This window comes from Nestor notabilis, unplaced genomic scaffold (genome assembly GCF_000696875.1).
Source record: "Nestor notabilis isolate BGI_N333 unplaced genomic scaffold, ASM69687v1 scaffold18455, whole genome shotgun sequence".
NCBI lineage: Eukaryota > Metazoa > Chordata > Aves > Psittaciformes > Psittacidae > Nestor > Nestor notabilis.
Genome location: NW_009928090.1, coordinates 1 through 19082, shown reverse-complemented (window position 1 = coordinate 19082; position 19082 = coordinate 1). Strand labels below are relative to the sequence as shown.

Sequence of the window (19082 nt, the reverse complement as noted above, 5' to 3'; positions counted from 1 at the left end):
GAAGAAAGCTTAGATGTATGTGTCAAATCTTACAAGCATCAGTTCTGTAAGCTCCCTTAATGCAAACATTAGTGCAAGACACCCAGGGAAAACAAAGAAAATTTAAAAATTGAATACAATTCACAAAAGCTCAGCAGACTCTTACTTCATCAGCTAGAATCTCTCAAGTTTCTGCCCTCATTAATGATGTGTTTAATTTCAGGACCAGTGCCTTGGCATGTGAAAGGTATGTCTACTTCTTCTCCACTGACTAAAGCAATACAATGCTCCACATGAAGAAATGTGCCCAGCCAACTTCCAGATTCCAGCCCAGTCCAGGCATCCTCAATTTTCTTTGGCCTGCAGCACAGACTTTCCTGATAAACACTTGACCTTGCCTCTACTGTGCTACAAAATCTATCAGGGTAGATTTCGATTAGATATTGGGAAAAGATTCTTCACTATGAGGGTGCTGAGGCCCTGGCACAGGTTGCCCAGAGAAGCTGTGGCTGCCCCATCCCTAGCAGTGTTCAAGGCCAGGTTGGAGAGCAACCTGCTCTAGTGGAAGGTGTCCCTGCCCATGGCAGCAGGTTGGAACAGATGAGCTTTAAGGTCCCTTCCAACCCAAAACATTCTGTGATTCTGTGATTGAAACTGTTGTAAGAGACAATAAAGCTTGAGTGATTCTGTTAAGACAATGGAAATGACATTCACATACCATTCAACTGCAAGTAATAACCTTTGGTTCATGTTGAAGAAAGAGTCAAGTTTAATTTACTCCAAATATTTGAGTGAAATTTAACAAAATTTATGGCTACCATTTCACAGAAATAACCTAACAAAAACAGAAAGAAGAGCCATTTATAGGATTCAGAAGCTGTCTCAACACCAGACGACAGGTAACTTCCGATTCAAATGAAGCTATATCATGTTTCAGTATAGCTCCAACTAATCCAATATTGGGACTTTTCTTACTTGCCCTCATGCATACCCCTTCCTCCTTAAAGTTCATGTTGAATATGTTAATGCACTAATACACAGTGAATTCATTCACAAGCATAAAACTACATACAGCATAAAACTGTGACATGCACTGTTAACTGTAGCAAACTGTGATTTCTAAAACATCTAAAACTAACCGTTGTATTGAAAAAGTTGTATTTAAGGAAGAAAATCTTACCCAGGAAGGACTGTAAGCTTCATAAAAGGTAACAATTCACAGCATTATAAATACCAATAATTGTAGTTAAAAAATTATCTTCTATTCAAGAAAGTCAGACTTCCTACCTTCACTACAGGGTGTCCTCCAGTAGACGCTTTTACTGCTCCTCTGCTTCCTTCTGTTTCATAGTGAGCTCTGTGATGAGTCTTAGGCTGGACTTCAATTTTCAGTTCACACTGCCCATAATGACTTGGTAAAGGCCAGTCAAGAGGTGGCAATGAAGATGTGCTGCAATCAAGATGAGCACACTATGATGAAATGACCTATCCTGTCTATCAACAGTACAAATAAAGTAACTTCACTGTAAAATACAGGCAATGATGTCACCTTCCTAACAAATGATGACCAGATACGAATATCTATTAGCCTAAAACTGTTACTTGAAAATTCAAAAATTTTGCTGGTGCACTGAAATCTTCAATTAAGTATTTCATTTGGGGATGAAAGAGTTGAATTTCTTCCTTCCAATAACCAATTAAAAGAATGGTACTGTATGACGTTACAGCCCCACATTACCAGTGCTATTCTATAATGGCTTTATATTAATTTTTTTATCCCTATATATCAGCAAGCAAGTTCAAATGTTATTTAGAGAAAATAGTCTAAAATCAATCTACAAGCCATGGAGTTTTAATTCTCTGCATTATAATCTTCCAGCTTGTTGGGTTTTGTTTGTCTAAAATTGGTAAGCACTGCACTTTGTTAACCATCATTAAAATGAACCCTATATGATGATTAAAAATTTTAAAGATAGTAGTCCTAGCTAAGCATAAAGACTTACTGCAGCAGACAACAAAGCCCCTATAGTACGTGGTTAGCTTACCCATAGATTCTGTATACCCTTACACACAGCAGCAGAGTCATTCCAGGGAAGACAGAGAACAAAATGCAGTAATGGAAGAATCTCGGAGGGAAATAAGCCACATTGTATCACCAGTGTTTTCATACCTACCCTTTTACCTGAATAGAGTTATAGACTTACGATTCTAATAAGATGAACAGTCAGACTCAAGTCAGTAACTACCAGGTAGAGCAAATGAATTTATGAACATTTAAAAGTGAATGTTTATAGCAGCACGTACCAAAAAAGAACATCTACAGTAATAATAAGCTTTTACTAAAATAGTTTTGTACTACCTTACTTTGAGCAATGGGGAAAGAAATGAGGTTTTAAAGAGATGGACAAATATAGTCATTTGAGAAAGCTCTAATCCATTTCTTTCCACTTCAAAGGAAGTCAGGAAAACACCCACCACCAATCCCTGTAAATTTCCACAAATATGAATAGCCAGAGGTCCAAGAGGAGACCTGTACCTTCTGGGGAATTTAACCAAGACCTATAAAACATATCTACAGTCAAGAAAAAAGATAATTTTTGGACTGAATAAAAAAGAAAAGGAAGCTCTGCCTTTAGCAAGTATCTGGATAGACTTGGGCTCAGCCTGCGATACATGTATCTACGTAGGAGTCATCTTTTTTTCTACAAAAATCAGTCACTGAGCATGGGAAGGAGAGAGAAGAGCAGCACCACTTGCTGGCCTCCTCCTACAGATCAACCTCCAAGCCTGTTGTTCTGCTTAATGGAGAACCTCTTCTGCGTACTTCAGGAGAGAGCTAACATCCTATTGGCTATCAACTAGACCTTGCCATTCACTTTTATAGCTACTGAAGGAGAACGACTCAAAGACTCTTCAGTCTAAAAAGGAACCAAAATGTCAGGATTAGAAGATACTAAAAAGAGTTTAAAAAAGAAATGTAGCATGCACGAAATTCTTCCTTAGTATTCCTGGAAACCCCTCCATATAACCAAATATTCTATGTCAAAATAGTTGGTATACACAGTGAACACAGAAAGGTCTGTAAGAGAACTTGGTATAACATGCACACCACAGACTATGTACAGATTACTGGGAGGTATTACTGAAAGTTTATTATTAATGTCAGTCAAGTAAAAAAGTATTTGTTGCTTGTAACCAGTCTCCATACAGCCTCTCAAAGAGGTTTACCTCTTCTGCAATTAGCTAATAAAAACGTAGCACAAGCTGTATCAGACTTCCATTATCTCCTGAAAAAATATTTGGAATACTAGAACAAACACACAGACAGGAAAATAACTGAGTCTCAAGATTTTGTTATTCTTTGAAAACAAATAGAAAACATCAGCATGAGAGAGAAAGCAAGCACACAGCATCACAAAACATCACAAAACCAGAAAGATTTCAAAACACAATTCTCCAAATAAATTACATAGCCTTTGGGGCTGTGCTGCATCAAACTGATATTTTCTAGATGTAGTTGCTTCCCTTTGGAGTTTGATGTTGGATACCCAAACTGTTGTTTCTCTCTGAATATTTTTGTTGCTTTCTTCATCACCCTCAACTTCTCAGCAGCCATGGAGTACTAAAAAGTTTTAGGGTACACTGACATGCACCCTTCTGCCCTGTGAGGATTTCAGTTTGATCTATTTCTGCTTTCACATCACCCTTCCACTTCTTCTGTAACAAATGCTGTAGAGATACACATTGAACTGGATCAGTGATCTAACATTTTTCATTTTGAAAGGTAAATGTTTGAATTCTATTAATTTATCAGAGACCCAGTTATCTTCTTCAAACAGAACCAGTGGGAGGGGGTGGAAACTTCCTAGCTGGCACTGTCACCTTCTGAAAGTCCCATGAACCTGCAAGCTTGGACACTAAATTAAAAAAAATAGCAGAATAAAGTCTACAAAACTCTTGGGTTTTTTAATTCTATGTAGAAATCAGTATCAAACCTGAAAAATCATGTCAGTGTTTAGGGGGCAGAGGTAACAAGTTTGCATATATTTTGAGCACTTTTCAGTACGAAGCAAGACTATTTTTGTACCAGATGCTGAATCTGGGTAAATAAGTCTGAAGCTGCTAGCTTTACTGCATTTATGGGTCTGTTCTCAAGAAAATACTGCTCAGTCTGCTCTATTAGGTGAGGATCAGCAGTAAAACTGCCATATGTTTAACTCACCACAGTTATTTTATTGGTTGTAAACTGTGCATTGAACTCCAATGAGCTCTGATATTTCAGAACTTAGCTAAGTTCAAAATTTAGTGCTCCATTACTCTTAAAATACCTGGAACATGTTTAAGAATAAGCAGCTCAGCTGCTTCAGAATGCACAAGAATTTGACGTTGCAGAAAGGCTGAAGGTTTCTGTCTCCCCTTCCTTACACAGAGCACAGCAGCATTATTGACAAAGCCATTTAACTTTGCATTCAGAAACCAGAATCCAGAGCAGGACCTGACTGTGGGGATTTTTTTCAAAAGATCAAAAGATTAAAAGTAATAACACCTGTTACTTAAACCCAAATTACTGTTACAATAGCTTGTGACTTAGTCTTTTACAGAATTTTCTCTGATTTTTTGTTTTCTTTAAATGAGTAAAAACCTTGTTAATAAATCACTAACCTACTAGTAAAATCATGTCAGGAAAAAGAAATAATGAGTGACAGTCATTCCAAAACTTCAATTAAATGAAATTTTAGCATGTTGTTGAAACAGCACCAATCTATAAACGTGCAAGTATTTTAAGTTTTATAATGTGATTAACGCAAGCCTCCAAAAGCTCATACTCCTATCACATCAACATTAAAGGGTTTAGAGAGCAGCAGCTATTAAAGGGAACTTAGAGAAGGAACCCTTTACCAGAAGCCACTGCATTTAAAATTATCACTTCAATGATAATTTTATCAGTATTAATTTAACAGATACCTTCTTCCTCTGCAACCATTATCTCTAAAACAGCATAAGGACAGCCAAATGTGTGGGTTTCAGAATTCAGACCTGTAGAAGTCAAGGCCCAGCTCATGGGCTGATGATGCTTCTCTCAAACCCCAGAAACAAGATTGCTTGTTTGCATTTGATCATGGCCCCACAGCAGTATATGTGGGACAGAAGGAAAATCAAAGCCTATGAGAGCCAATAAAAATAACTCAGTTTCAAACTTAAAATACTTACCTTTCATTTGTAGCACTCTTCCTGAGTAATTCATGGGACAAATAGCTGGGGCTCTGTGCAGACAAAATGCTGATGCCTCAGCTGAAGCACATGTGCAATTAGCTCATTTAGTCTAATGCTTTCCTAGACTCCTTGCTTAGAAAGCTTTTAAACACAGGTAGAACTGATATAAGAATTCATTTTAGACACTCTGTGGCCACTGAACATGTTCCTGCCTCTCTGTAGTCACTAACACTAGCTCTTTTTTCTTTTGCTGGTAGAGATGCACTTCTACAGTGATTCTTCTATTATTTCTTAGTTTCAACTAAAGCAACATTTTCCACTTACAGCTCCTCCCAGGACATCAAAAGGGGAAAAGCTCACTGACATGCCACATCTTTTCCTCATCCCAATTTTTTGTAAAGATTAACAGCATATTCTGTGACAAGTCAATGCTGCAACACAGCAAACCCCCAAGAATCTCAAACCGTAACTATGATCCAATACTATTCAAGAATGCCTGTAGAGCCAAAATACTGCTGTGGATGCTCTTTGCTATCTAGAACAAAGCAACTTTTTCCCTCGTGGTTTAATTTTGGAGTTTAGAATTTTGGGGTCATTCCAGTTGTCATAGTGGCTTATTAATAGACTTTTTAAACACTGTTTACATTCAAAACATCACTGTTCTGCTTCAAGCAGACCCACAGTTAACTGTGCTTTCCAAGTATTGATACAGTATACTGCCAAGTAAAAATCTATATTCTATCATTTCAGAACAAAGCAGAGAGCCAAATCGCATGTACAGCTCAAAGGTCCCATATTAAACACTGCCTGAATTTCTCTAGATTCATTAATGGAGTGTAAACATTACAGCAGTAGCCTAGCTTATTAAAAATCTAAAAACTTCAAAGTTATCTTGTTGTCTCACTTAAGTGGTTCTTTATCTCCAAAGTCAGCGATTTGCAAATATTTTCCCTTTAAACTTTTGCTAAAGTAGCATAGCTGGTATTATTTCTATTAATCAAAATAAGTACTTAGCAGACTAAGCTTGCTTACAGTCCACTCACATTGAAAGATTTAGTCTTCATAAAATTAAGACCAAAATCCCGTTATATTAAAAACAGAACCTAATTCTGTTCCTCTCTATTCCCTGACTTCCAAGAGGATTCAGAGAAGAGAAGAAACTTTTCCAAGTATTTGACCATCTATCACTGTATCTAAACTCCTTTTTTTCCTCTGTCAGAGTAAGCAACATTGCCAGCACTCCTAGTTTCCAGTAGTAACTGCCAGATAATTGCAGGTAACATCCTCTCAAGTTGCCATTAAATATCCATCACTAAAGAAATTCCTGGGCTGTGGATACATCTATCAAAGCCTGTTTGTTCATCACCACTGGAACAAAGAAACTGCTTGATATCCCATTGTCCTGGGTTCAGCTACAGCAGTCATTTTTTCTCCTTCTTAGTAGCTGGTGCAGTGCTGTGGTTTTGACTTTCAGTCTGGGAACAACGCTGATAACACCGATGTTTTTAGTTGTTGCTAAGTAATGTTTACTCTGACCAAGGACTTTCTCAGTCTCATGCTTTGCCAGAGAGGAGGGGAAGCCAGGAGGAAGCAGAGACAGGACACCTGACCCAAACTGGCCAAAGGGGTATTCCATACCACAGCACGTCATGCCCAGTATATAAACTGGGGGGAGTTACCCGGAAGGCCCAGATCGCTGCTCGGGTCGGGCTGGGTATCGGTCGGCGGGTGGTGAGCGGTTGTGTCCTTTTCCCTTGTTATTCCTCTTATCATTATTATTGGTAGCAGTAGTGGTTTGTATTATACCTTAGTTACTGGAGAGCTGTTATCTCAACTCGTGGGAGTTACATTCCTTCGATTCTCCTCCCCATCCCTCCGGGAGCGGGGGGAGGAAGGAAAAGGGGGGGAGTGAGCGAGCGGCTGCGTGGTTCCAAGTTGCCGGCTGGGTTTGAACCACGACACCCATCACTTCTCAGTGCTCTAGATTGAATTTGTGACACAGCAGTCTGAAGACAAACATCAGTTTATACAGTAGTTTTTAAATCTATGCGTGTCTAAGAATTCCATGAGAGAAGACACAGTAAAAGAAACTAGGTTTCATTTCAAGATATTTTGGCATTACCGAATATTCCCTTGTTATTTACCAGACACAGAAAGAGCATCTGTTCCCTTCAGGGGTTAAGAAAAGAAAGAAAAATATGAACAACTTCAATTTACTACCCTGCAAAGTGCTTATTTGCTTGAGACAGAAATTAGATCCTCACTATTTTACAGAACCCGAAACTTACTTTTCCACTAGCCATTCATATTTAAGTTTAAAGCAAAAGAAAACAAACCAACAAAAAGCAAAAAATAACAGATCAAATAATTTTCGACTGCATCATTATTGCCTGCTCTTCTGTCAAAATGCCCCATGTTACCTGCATCAGTGCTGGTCAGGTCTGTGATGGTTGTTACCTCCAGAACACTCCAACCACGGTTGTTAACACCATAAATGTTGCTGGTGTCTTATGAATTGTGCTTTTAGTCACAAGTCCTCACCAAAAGCATTATTGTATACTGGTTATTCAGCACAGGTTTCTGGGTCATTCCTATATTCTTTTTATTTCTCTTGATCAAATTTGTAAAATAAAGTTTATCACAGAAACTATGTATCTTGTAACTGAGAACATTAACTTCAGTAAAACAAGAATATATATAACTTCAAAATATTATTTGCTATTCACCTTCCTCATACAGCAGCTTTGTACTTGAGGAGGCTGGCTGGAGTCTGAACAAGAAATTTTTAATAAAAGGGATCAGTCTTGAAGAGCTTCCCAGTATTACCTGAGTCCACAAATATTTATGTAATAGCCTCTAAGTAGAAATTTCACAAACTTTCAAAGACTTAAGGACACACTTAAGATAATTCACATAAGCATACTAACCCCATTCAGACGGTGCCTCTGTATGAGCCAGCAGATCAAATTCAGGTATTTGAGTATGAACAAACTCTAGGAAGAAACACTTTCTCTGGTATTCTTCTAGACTATTTATAACCTACACTGACACAGGCTATCTAAATAAGAAAGTGAACTTGAAGCATGTTTCCTTCCAACAGCCAATACAGAATTTGGGAAAAGAGTGAAAGAAAAAGAATCCAATTAATAAAAGAATCTGATATAACCATATGTGAAAGGCCAGAAATGTCTCAAAGATATTTAGTGAGAAACAATAGAAACAATGTTGTTTTTTTTTTCTGGGAGTAAACTCAAGCTTTAATAGTAGATGTGCAAGAAAAAGTAAAATCAGCATCTTTATGAAATGTTGGGATAATAAGCAAATAGGGAGATCACGTCTATCATCACTACATCAAGATACTCAAAGAAAGGGATTTTCCAAGTGGAGGGGAGGAAAACATGAGAGAGATAAAGCCATTTCTCATCCATCATCCTCAGGGGAGACTGGGGGTGGAAGAAAGAGGTACCTTAAATAACAGTAACAAAAGTACGTGTGTAATAAATAAAATTATCAGGTAACTTCATTGCTAAATATTCCGTAAAATGACCAATTTGATCTGCCACCGAAGGAGTGCTCATCTGCCCAGGTGCTTGATTAACGACATTAGTGACAGACACCCTCACTATTCCTAGATACAGAAGACACTACCTACTTCCTTTTCCCTTTTTGAAAGGAATTGTTGCAGTACTGGTTCTGTCCATCCTCGCTTGTCTAGACTTACCTTCGACAAGGAAGCAGAAATGTGACTCTGGGCACAAAATACACACCCATTTTTCATACACTACATGCTGTCAGATTATGGGTTTCTGTGACCAAGTAGCAAGGTGTCATAAACAACATTGTCTGGATGGCTCAGGAGCATGTTCCACATTTTAAAATGTTGTTAAGTATCACACACATACTGAACACAGAACAAAGCAGGAAAACAGGGTCAGGACTTGACAGCTGAACTAGATTACAGATTTACAAAATTTCACATAGCATTCAAAGAAGAAGGTGCTATCTGCACACTTCACACTGTCACCTGGGAGGCAAGTTACTCCCGCTTCTACCAAGGGTCAGGTTATTGCTGCTGAGTGTGCACACTGCTTGATCAATACTCATTTACTCCATGCACTACTTTGTGCTTGGCAATACATTTAAAAAGACACATCAAGACATTTAACAAGTGTATTAACTTTAATATAATGTTGTAATTTATATAACAATTAATATGTTACTATATAAAATATGTAATAAATATATAAATTCCAATTAATACCTAAGTCCATGACAACAGAGGTGCTCACTTTTGGTCACTGCCACAAACCATTTAAGCAACAGTGGACCACCTTGCATTTAATTTTTCTTCATAAAAAATAAGAGTCAACTTAGCTGCTCTACTTTATAAGCATCAAAGTTATAAAATATTATATAGCAGAACAAAATGTTTTAACATACTGAAGATTCATACCCTCACAGCACCTGTGGAACAGGCTCCAACTGCTAAGTAATTCAACATTTCACCAAGGATACAGCTACCAGTGCAGCCGTTCCCACTAATTTAACAGTAAGACTACATTTTTGGCAGCAAATGTATACAGCTTAATAGTTCTATTTAGTTTACTTGTGAATAGGTGTAAATCTTTATTGTCTTCTGCCTGTTTGCCCATTTTACATTTAGAGAAGTTTTTCAGTGCCAACTTCTAAGTAAAATCTGATGTTTAAAAGAATATTCTTATTTCTTAAAGAAAACACTACAAGAGGAAGCAGGTTTAACTGAGTATCTATTTTGGTAACTATTTTGGTCATCCCACAGAAGAACCATAGATTCACACCCCATCTTGTTACATGCCTATATGTACATGTGCTTTTACCTTTCAGTGCTGCTCACCTTTAACAAACCATGTGTGCTGACAAAAATGCCAAATTCAGACTGCTGAGTATCCTACATAATTATAATACAATTCAAACCCACACAGTTAAGAAAAAACAGTTATTGTCGTTTTAGTTAGAATGAAAAGATTCTAGCACCAGACTGAACACCTTTTATTAACAGACGAGCAGACTGCAACAGAATTGAAAAAAAAAAAACCCAAAACCAACTTCAAGACAGTTAACGTATCTGTCAACACAGTAGTTTCAGATCCGGTAAAACAGAATTTTCCACCTAGCGGTTTTGAGTCTTTCATGTTAAATGTCATGTTCATAAACAGGTATGTGGAATGACATTAAAGAAAGAAAATAAATCACTTCTACTCACTAAAATCAATAGATTTCTGAGAGATTAAAATATATGATTATGCAAAAATGACAAGAATGCTGAATAAATATACTTTTAAATATGTTTAGGTATTAACAATCTAAGATAGTTGGCAACTTCTAAAGAACTTATACAAAACAGTTAAAATTCATAGAAGCTTTGTATTACTAAAATTGAGCCTTCTGTGTGACACTGATCTATCAACACACACGAATGTGTTCAGCGTTAAAACTAAAATGCTCAGTGTTAGAATTCAGGCAAACATTGAAATCTGTTTGTATGCATTAGAAGCTACCCTTCAGGAAGCTCTTAAAGCTATTATTCACTTATCTTCCATTTGTTTTAAGGATGTTTCACTGTAGCGTTAAAGTACTGGTTTATATCTCAAGCATTTGTGTTCATAACTTCCTTCTCAGATACTCAATAGTAAAAGTCACAGCTGAATTTTTTGCATTATTTCTCTGCCTAAAGCATACTTGCAAAGGGTCAGCTATAGCAATCTTTACAAGATGACTGAGTGCTTTTATATTCCACAAGATGGACACCCCTGAGAATATTCGTGTACTCAACAGAGAATCGGAACAGGTATTCCAAAACATTTTTTCCAACAGGCTTGTTGAAACAGGCTTGTTCATCTGGAAATAATACAGCAAGATGTTAAAATGATGCAAAAATGATATATGCATTTGGAAAAAGCTACTAAAAAGGGAAATTACCAAAAAACTAGCATATTGGCACAAAACCCAGCATCCTATTTTTAACAAGTTGTGCTTTTGAAGGAGGTCCCCTAAAAAAATACTTTTTCAGTAAGCTTGGCTTATCAGGCAATAGTTAATTACAGTTCTTCTACTAAGAATTTAAAACTCTGAGAGCCAGGAAAACAAACAAACAAACATAAACCTCCAGCCTCCTACCGGGCATGTCTGTAGCATGGTCAGAAACAGTTCTTTATTTTCACTTACTTTGGGAGAGCAGGTCATACAGGGGAGGAAAATTTCAAAACCACTAATATTTTCTAAGCCATGCTTTCTAAAATTAAAAACACAGAGTGTGAAAACAACTGCTTTGCAAAGGTGACTTTGCAATGAGAACACTATTATGCCACTGACTTTCAGTATTAAAGCTTTGCCTTTTTCAAATTAAAGCATGTATCTGGAGAATCCTACCCTATTCCTTGCCACCCACTTTAAGAAAGAGGAATTGCTTCATCCACTACATCCTTGAAGACCAAATCTTAAGCACTGCCTGTGGGCAAAATGATACTATTTTAATCAAAGTTATTTAACAATCAATACAGAACAGCATGGAAGCACTGACATTTAAACCCGTGATACAGGTTTTATACAGGTAATTGCACTTTACTGGTATTAACTGAATATACCTTTCTTACAAAATGTCCACACAAAATACGTCCACAGCTCCCAATACCACCTTACCCTTTATTTTTAAAACCCAGTAGAGCAAGGAAAAGGTTCAGGAATCAAATGGATAACTTGAAAAAGTAATCATACTATCTGTCCATCCAGTAGCAATGCTGCTTAAGGAGTTTTCATTTCTAGTCCACCTGCTGCTATATGATTGGAAAGATCACAGACCTGCTCCACCTAAAAAGTAACAGAATGTGAAGGAGGGTGATTTTTTTCCCCCAAGTGAACCAGTTCCCTCATCTGAACTTCCACAAATCCTCCTGTAGACAGGACTACAACAGGAAAAGAGCTAGTTAACTCAGCACAATGGAGGAAATGCCCCTGGAACTATAGCCCAGCAATCAGTTCTTTCTGGATGATATTCAGTATGGTATGCAGTCCTTTATTCTATTTCTAGAATTCTAACAGCCCAAAGAAGCGAGTAAAAACAAAAGCAAATAAACATCCCACTTTTTCTGTGGTCTCAGTTTTATAAACTCATGTTAGCCACATTTCTTTAGCTATATTAAAATGTTAACTGCTCAGATGGAACAGCAAAGTGTGCACAAAATCTGTAGACCTTTGATTCGGCTGGGCTCTGTGCATGTATGCAAACAAACTATCTGATGTTACAATGCATTTATTGTGTTCTTAAAAGAAGAAAAAGATGTGTGTTTGGTGTCTCAACTTGTTTTTTCCTAATTATATCATCTACCTGCCTAGAAGAAGTTTTTTTTAAGAAGTCTTAATGCATCACTGAAATACAAGCAAATTTACATGTCTATTTAAGATGTACAGGAGGGGACAAACAGGAGGGAAGGACTCTGCAATCACTTACCGAAATATAGGAGTATGACCAGGCTTTGGTTTGTTCCAAGTAAAGTGCGAAGGAACAGAAAGAAATTGGTCTCCAGGCAAATCTTTTTTCAAGGTGTGCTGAGATCCAGAGCAGTCATCTACTGCAGTTTCAAGGGATGAAGGTAAGTTCCCCTGTTCTTCAGGACAGATATCTATTTTTCCAGATAAAGTCGCAGTCTGATCCTCCGAGGTCTTTCTTGTTTTCAGAGGAATATCAGTCTCTGTACAACACTGAAATGGTGAAAGGCCAGAATTAAGGCCTTGTACATTATGGATGGAAGTGTTTAGCCAGGTGTCTTCTGTTATGCTTCCTCTGGGAGAATGGCCAGGTGATGGAGTTGGAGAATGGTGAGGAGAGAGAGAACCAGCATAGCATATCTCAGCACTGGAGTGTCGTCGCTTCCCACAGGGGGATGTAGGTCTTGATGAGGGCCTTGATGTTGGTCTAGGACTTAGCCAATTTTCATCTGTAATACTAGTTCTAGGAGAATGACAGGGAGACTGTCTAGGTGACAAGGCATGCCCAAATCCATAAGGTTGCTGCCAAGACTCATCACTGGGGCCTCTTGGAGAACCACCAGGGGATGCCAAGGGAGAGCCCAGGGTAAATCGAGCAGCTGCTTCATTTAGCTCCGAATCTACATCATCGTAAACGTGGGAAATGGATTCACAAGAGGAAGCATCTGAAAACCAACTTCTGGATGAAATGCTGCTGGCAGGGCTTGGACTGAGGGACGATTCCCTATATGATGGTTCAAGAGGAAGATAGAGATGGTCCCGTGAAGGCCTTTCCAGATACTCATTTTCTGTGCCATTTGTGTGCAATTCATCTTCATTGGCTTCAATCCCTTGATGACAGTTAGGTGAAATAGATGTAATTTGAATACTAGGGCACTCAAATGGTTTGGGTCCACCTAGTGGACTATATTTGGATTCTGGTACCTCACAAGTTCCGTCATAGTTCTTATGGCTCTGAATTCTTGTAGGTGGTGAGAGAGGAGTGGAGTGAGACTGGAATCCATGGCGAGGAATACAAATTGGCTGATTTACAGAGGATGATGGTTGGTCTACATTAAAGATGTATATGGATGCACAGTCATCTGACTCAAGATCTGAAAACAACATTGATTAAAAAAAAAACACCACCAAAAAAAACAAAAAAAAAAAGAAAAAAAACAGGGTCAGAATGCAATACTTGGAAAAATGTTATAAACAAAACCCTTTGTTTCCCAGGTATGGCCTGCTTTCAACATCCTGGGCATTTCTCATCACACTAGCCACAAAAAATTAAGCTAATTCTTCATTTAAAAATTTCCCCGGCTATATTCACAGCTAAATATGACTATGACATAATTTTCTGTCATAAATCTTGTTTTCAATCAGATTCCACAGCTTATACACCTCTTCGGTGGTTGAAAACATAATACACTCAGAAAATGGGTTTAAAATCTTGTAAGTATCTAAGCTGGAACACTCAATCCCAACTTTCTACTACATTCCATTCATATTTTAACTACATTCCATTCATAAATAAACATTTTCAATCATAATCTATTAAAAAATAGTACTTTGGACATGAACAGGACTATGATGATACCTTCTGCAAGGTCACTAAGCAATACTTAAAACCACCGTAATATTGCATATATAATATTTATCTCCTTTAACACCAGAAAGCATTTTATAGTGACTCAAGCTTCAATGAAGACTACAAACATTCAAAGGAGGCCTAACAAAGAATATTATTAAAGATATTATGAAGAATCTTACTCCAAAGATCTCTTTTTTGTTGCTTAGAAACCCTCAAGTGCCCGTCCCACAGAATACCTTTTTTCAAGTGCAGTTTCATAGTGTGAGCACAAGTTCAGGAGGAAAAAAAAAGAAAAAGGCAAACCAAATCTCAGATCTCACTAACTTATCCAAATTACAGGAAATATTCCAAAGAAAAACAAGGAATTGAGAGGGAGTGCAAGTCCAGTTAACGTAATCAGCAGCTTTGTCTCACAGAACCAAAGCAGATTTTCTTCTACAACTTCTCAATATTGAATTAACCAACAGTATGAGACATTTCTGTGAAACAAGAGTAGAAAACACAGCCTTTATCATATTTTGTAACCACTATGCCTCCTCTCCTGTTTCTTTCTCCTTGAAAATAGAGCCATCCCTATATAATTATAGAAAGTAAATATGCAGGAGACCTCTGGTAGTTCACTAGTCTATCATCTCTTAGCAGATGAAACTAAATGTTCTTGGATCATCCCTATTAGACACTGAAACTAGCCTCAAAATCTGGTAACAATATTGTCTCTACTACTCAAGTAATTTGCCGAATCACTTTGAAAACTTTTGACCCACCACTAACATTTAACTTCATCATTAAAACTACACAGTTTCTTAATGTTTTGCATGTGGAGTTTTACTTCTTAAAGTTTGTGGGGTTTTTTTCAGCAGTAGAGGAATATTATGCAGAAGCATAAATGTTTCTTCAAACTAAAAGCCTCCTGTGCCAAATATGATGATGAGAAATCATGTTCATACAATTATTTTCTATAAATCCAGAAGGGATGGCATTAATTGCATCTCTGGTATTAGCTCTTTTTTTCTTTTTAAAACAGTTTTTATCCTGAGTATCTCTAGAATATTTACAGTAAATCTAGTATCTCTCACAATCAGACAAAATACCCAGACAGGAACCCATGTATTTTAGGTTTGCCATGGCAAAAAAGTTAGAATGTTGATGAAGTTATTCTATTATCAGTTTCACTTAACAGTAATCAGCTTAAAATTAACTAAAATAGAAAAAAAGCAAAACAGCATCTCCTCAGAGACAACAAGTAAGCATTTTCAAATGGAAAGAAAGCATACTGTTACCAAGAAATGGACTATGTTCCTCAAATAAAAATTTGATGAAGGTTCATGGGCGGGGAACAGCTCTATTAGTAACCTATCTTCTAAAGGAGGCACAAAATTGCATTCAATACTACTATTAAGTAGTTTTATAGCATTGTGTGATTTTATATACATTGCATATAAACATATTTAACAATTATCCATACTACGATACATTTTAAGAGCACAGAAAATCAGTATAGGTTTATTTCTAAATATGCGTACACTAAAAAGATCAGGATACTTAGGAAGGCCTCTTTTGTGTATTGTATGAATAACTAACACAAGCTCACTACACTGAACACCACCAAAACTGCATTTCCCTATCCTTTCACTAGGATAACAAACATTTCTTAAAAATTTAATTGGGAGTTTTTCTTTTTGACATTTCCCATCACAAAACATGAAATGCAGACAGTAGTTAGTTACAGGTTTTCCACATCTTTTAGTGTACTTGTGTGCAAGATCACAAATGTTTCCCGACTCATTATTAGTATTAGAAGTCTAGGTGAAAGGATGAAAAAGGTAACCTAATAACAGCAACTATCTAGCTACTCAAAACTTCGAAATAAAATGGTTATTGGTACAGAGAATTTGAAGTAACACTAAAAATCTGATTGGAAAACCACAGTTGGATGTCTTCAAGTCCTGTGCATAACCATTAACTGTCATTAATGGCTTCTGAAACAGTAGCAGCACATTGTTTGTGCTTAAACTCTCACCATTGGAGAGAGTCCTACCTCACTAGCAGCAATATTCAAGAAATCTTAAAATATTTAAGACAATTTATCCACTTTCAATGTCCCTGGGATTTACAAAAAGCAGATGTACATTCAAAATTTAAGTTTCACAGAGCTGAGGTGGAGAGATCAGAATTAACACCAGCTGGGAAGAGCTGAGAAAGAGGTGGAGAAGCCAGAAGAGCACTCCTCTGACTCAGGCTTCTTTGGTCCTTCTCCATGACAAACAACATCTAATGAGTTTGGCACTGTGCTCTCTCATTACCCCTCCCCAGCAGCATACACGCACACACTCAAAAAACAGGAAGCTAGAGACCTAGGGTAAGAACTATGGATCTAATGAACACCAAATCCCAAAAGCATGCTTAAGACTGTGGAAACAATATATTTGGAAGTCTAAATCATGCAAACCATTTTTAGACACGATCATTAAACAGGTAGATTTATTTCAGTTTGCACACACAAATCCTCCCCCTTACAGTCATGTGTTAAAATAAGTTGTTTGTTGGTCGTACAAAGGACAACACCAACTACTATGACCTTTACAATTTGTGTCATTAACTCTATTAGACCATTTACCAATCATTAGTTTTGCCCTTTTAAAGACTGCACAGAAAATCCAACCTGGAAGAGCCCTCTAAGCAATTTGAAGGAACTAGTAAACATACAAAGATGAATGTAAGTTGGGTGAAAGAAATGGGGGGAAAAAAAACCAAACAACAAAACCAAACCCAAACCCAAACCCAAACTAACTGATTACCCTTAAAATGGAAAGGAGTAAGAATAGCTCAGAAAAATCCAACACAGGTATTCAAGAAAGCAGAGAGTAAACATATTCAGGCAAGTCTCATAATAGGCAAGGGCAAGGCAAAAAAAGTTATGGAGAAGCCCAAGGGATAAAATGGAGTTACGGAACTCTTGTTACTGAGCAGGATGGTCATTACATCCAAACAATCCTACTGGTTGAATAAAGCCAGTAAAGAAGTCGAGTTGGCCAAGTCATGAAGCCTTCACTGACCATAAAATATAAGTGTTCAAGAAACTGAAACTAGGTCAGATTACTAAGGTAGAGTATAGTAACTACCACAAGCACATGGGGGCAAGATGCTAGACAGGATGGACACAGCAAAATACGAAGACCAACAGAAGCAGTGCCATTCACCCCAAAAGCCTGCCATGACCCTGAAAAGGAAGATGCATTAAATGCTTTTTCTTTAATGAAGTCAACTGAGTAAATTGCTTACAAAGTTAACAGCAATGCAGAGTCAAGAAAACTGGAATAAATAAAAGCTTAAAAAGTACTGAAAAACTATGGGCTAGTAAGTTTAATTTCAGGTTTAGAAGTAGTATTAATAGTCTACTTGTTCCAATAAGCATTTAAAAGGAGATGGGAAAAAAAACAAGTCAATGTTTGCTAAGAACAAAACCATGTCAAACAAATTTTGTTTTACTATCAAAGGAGGTCTTTGATAGTAAGAAGATAGAAAGAAACTCAAGCTTCGTTTTAACTTAGGACTTTTAACAGTACTATGCATGGAGAAACCACTGAGTCTTTAGAAATTTAGTGAAGCCTTCTTCCTCATCCTAGTGAGATCAGGTTTACTGCTGAGGGGTCTTGAAAGTGAGCAGATGCTCTATGTTCACATAGTACCTATAAGCTATATAAAGCTGCAGACTTTCAACCTTCATCTGTGGCATCCTTAATCCATGAAAACCAGGATGTCTGTCATTTTGAATGTACATTTACTACAGTCAGGAAAGAGACAAGTTTACAGAAGCTCCTCTTCAGTATTAAAACAACACTGGCTCAACACTTACTAAGCTGCTAACTATGCTTCAACACAAGCTGTCTAACTAGAAAATATAATTAAATAATATCCAGAACAATTGCTTCTAAAGTACATTTTGCTCACTATTTGTCGTATCAGACTGCACATACGGGACTTGTAATGTTTGCCCACCAGTTGTTCACTCCTCAATGATGTACTAGCACATGCATATGTGCAGCTGTGCAGTGAGCCAGGCTCCTCCACAGAAGGAAGGTCAATTACTATCAAATGTCTGAATAGGAGCCCTGTGCCAAAATTATCCAAACCACTTTATTATTCTAGGTTTGTAAGCCCATAAACAAACAGGTTCAGACAACAGGAGTTGTTATCAGGTACTAAGAAAGTGCAACACAACCTAGGTCTTATAAAAATACTACTGTGAAAACAGGATTGTCAATCAAGTCCTTTAAATAGCGTGAGGAAAGACTTGAGCGTTGCCACAGACATCATGTGTGTTCTCAGGCAAGTCATATAATCTGTCTCCACTCCCAAACTTTAAAAAGAACGACAACCCCTTCTGTTTTTCAGTTGTCATGACAGTTACCATGATCTCTTTCTGAACACAACAGTATTATTAAGAATGCCACAGAAATACCTGTAAACAAGAACAAAAAGCATATGCAGCTCCATTTTTTTATTTCAGTATCCTACTCATTTGCAGCAGTTCATATACTTCTAGGGATGAAAGAGGAGTCTAAATCTTCACAAAGAACCCAAAGTACCAACTAGTCATAGTTTTCCTTTTCTGCATTTAAAAAGACAAGTGATCAGAGTTCTTGCCAGTATGCTACCACATTAAACCTCTCTAGCCTCATACTTAACTCCAGCTGCAACTCCACTGCAAGCTGTAAGTTCTCCAGAAACACCTCCTACAAGCTTAAACAGCAGAATAGAAAATACAACTTAAAAAAAAAAAGTAAAATAT

General features: G+C 37.3%; 1 protein-coding gene across 1 annotated transcript in view; it reads right to left on the bottom strand.

Moving 5' to 3' along the window:
- NFATC3 (nuclear factor of activated T-cells, cytoplasmic, calcineurin-dependent 3) overlaps positions 1–16549 on the bottom strand; it is a gene marked incomplete at its 3' end in the record, with an annotated part of 30414 nt that extends 13865 nt beyond the window's left edge. The window contains exons 1-3 of the mRNA XM_010014372.1: positions 16471–16549; positions 12680–13811; positions 1267–1429 (exon numbers count right to left, since the gene is read on the bottom strand). Coding sequence (XP_010012674.1) covers positions 1267–1429; positions 12680–13811; positions 16471–16549 — 1374 coding nt within the window. The remainder of the gene's footprint in view (positions 1–1266; positions 1430–12679; positions 13812–16470) is intronic.
- Between the last annotated feature and the right edge of the window lie 2533 nt (positions 16550–19082).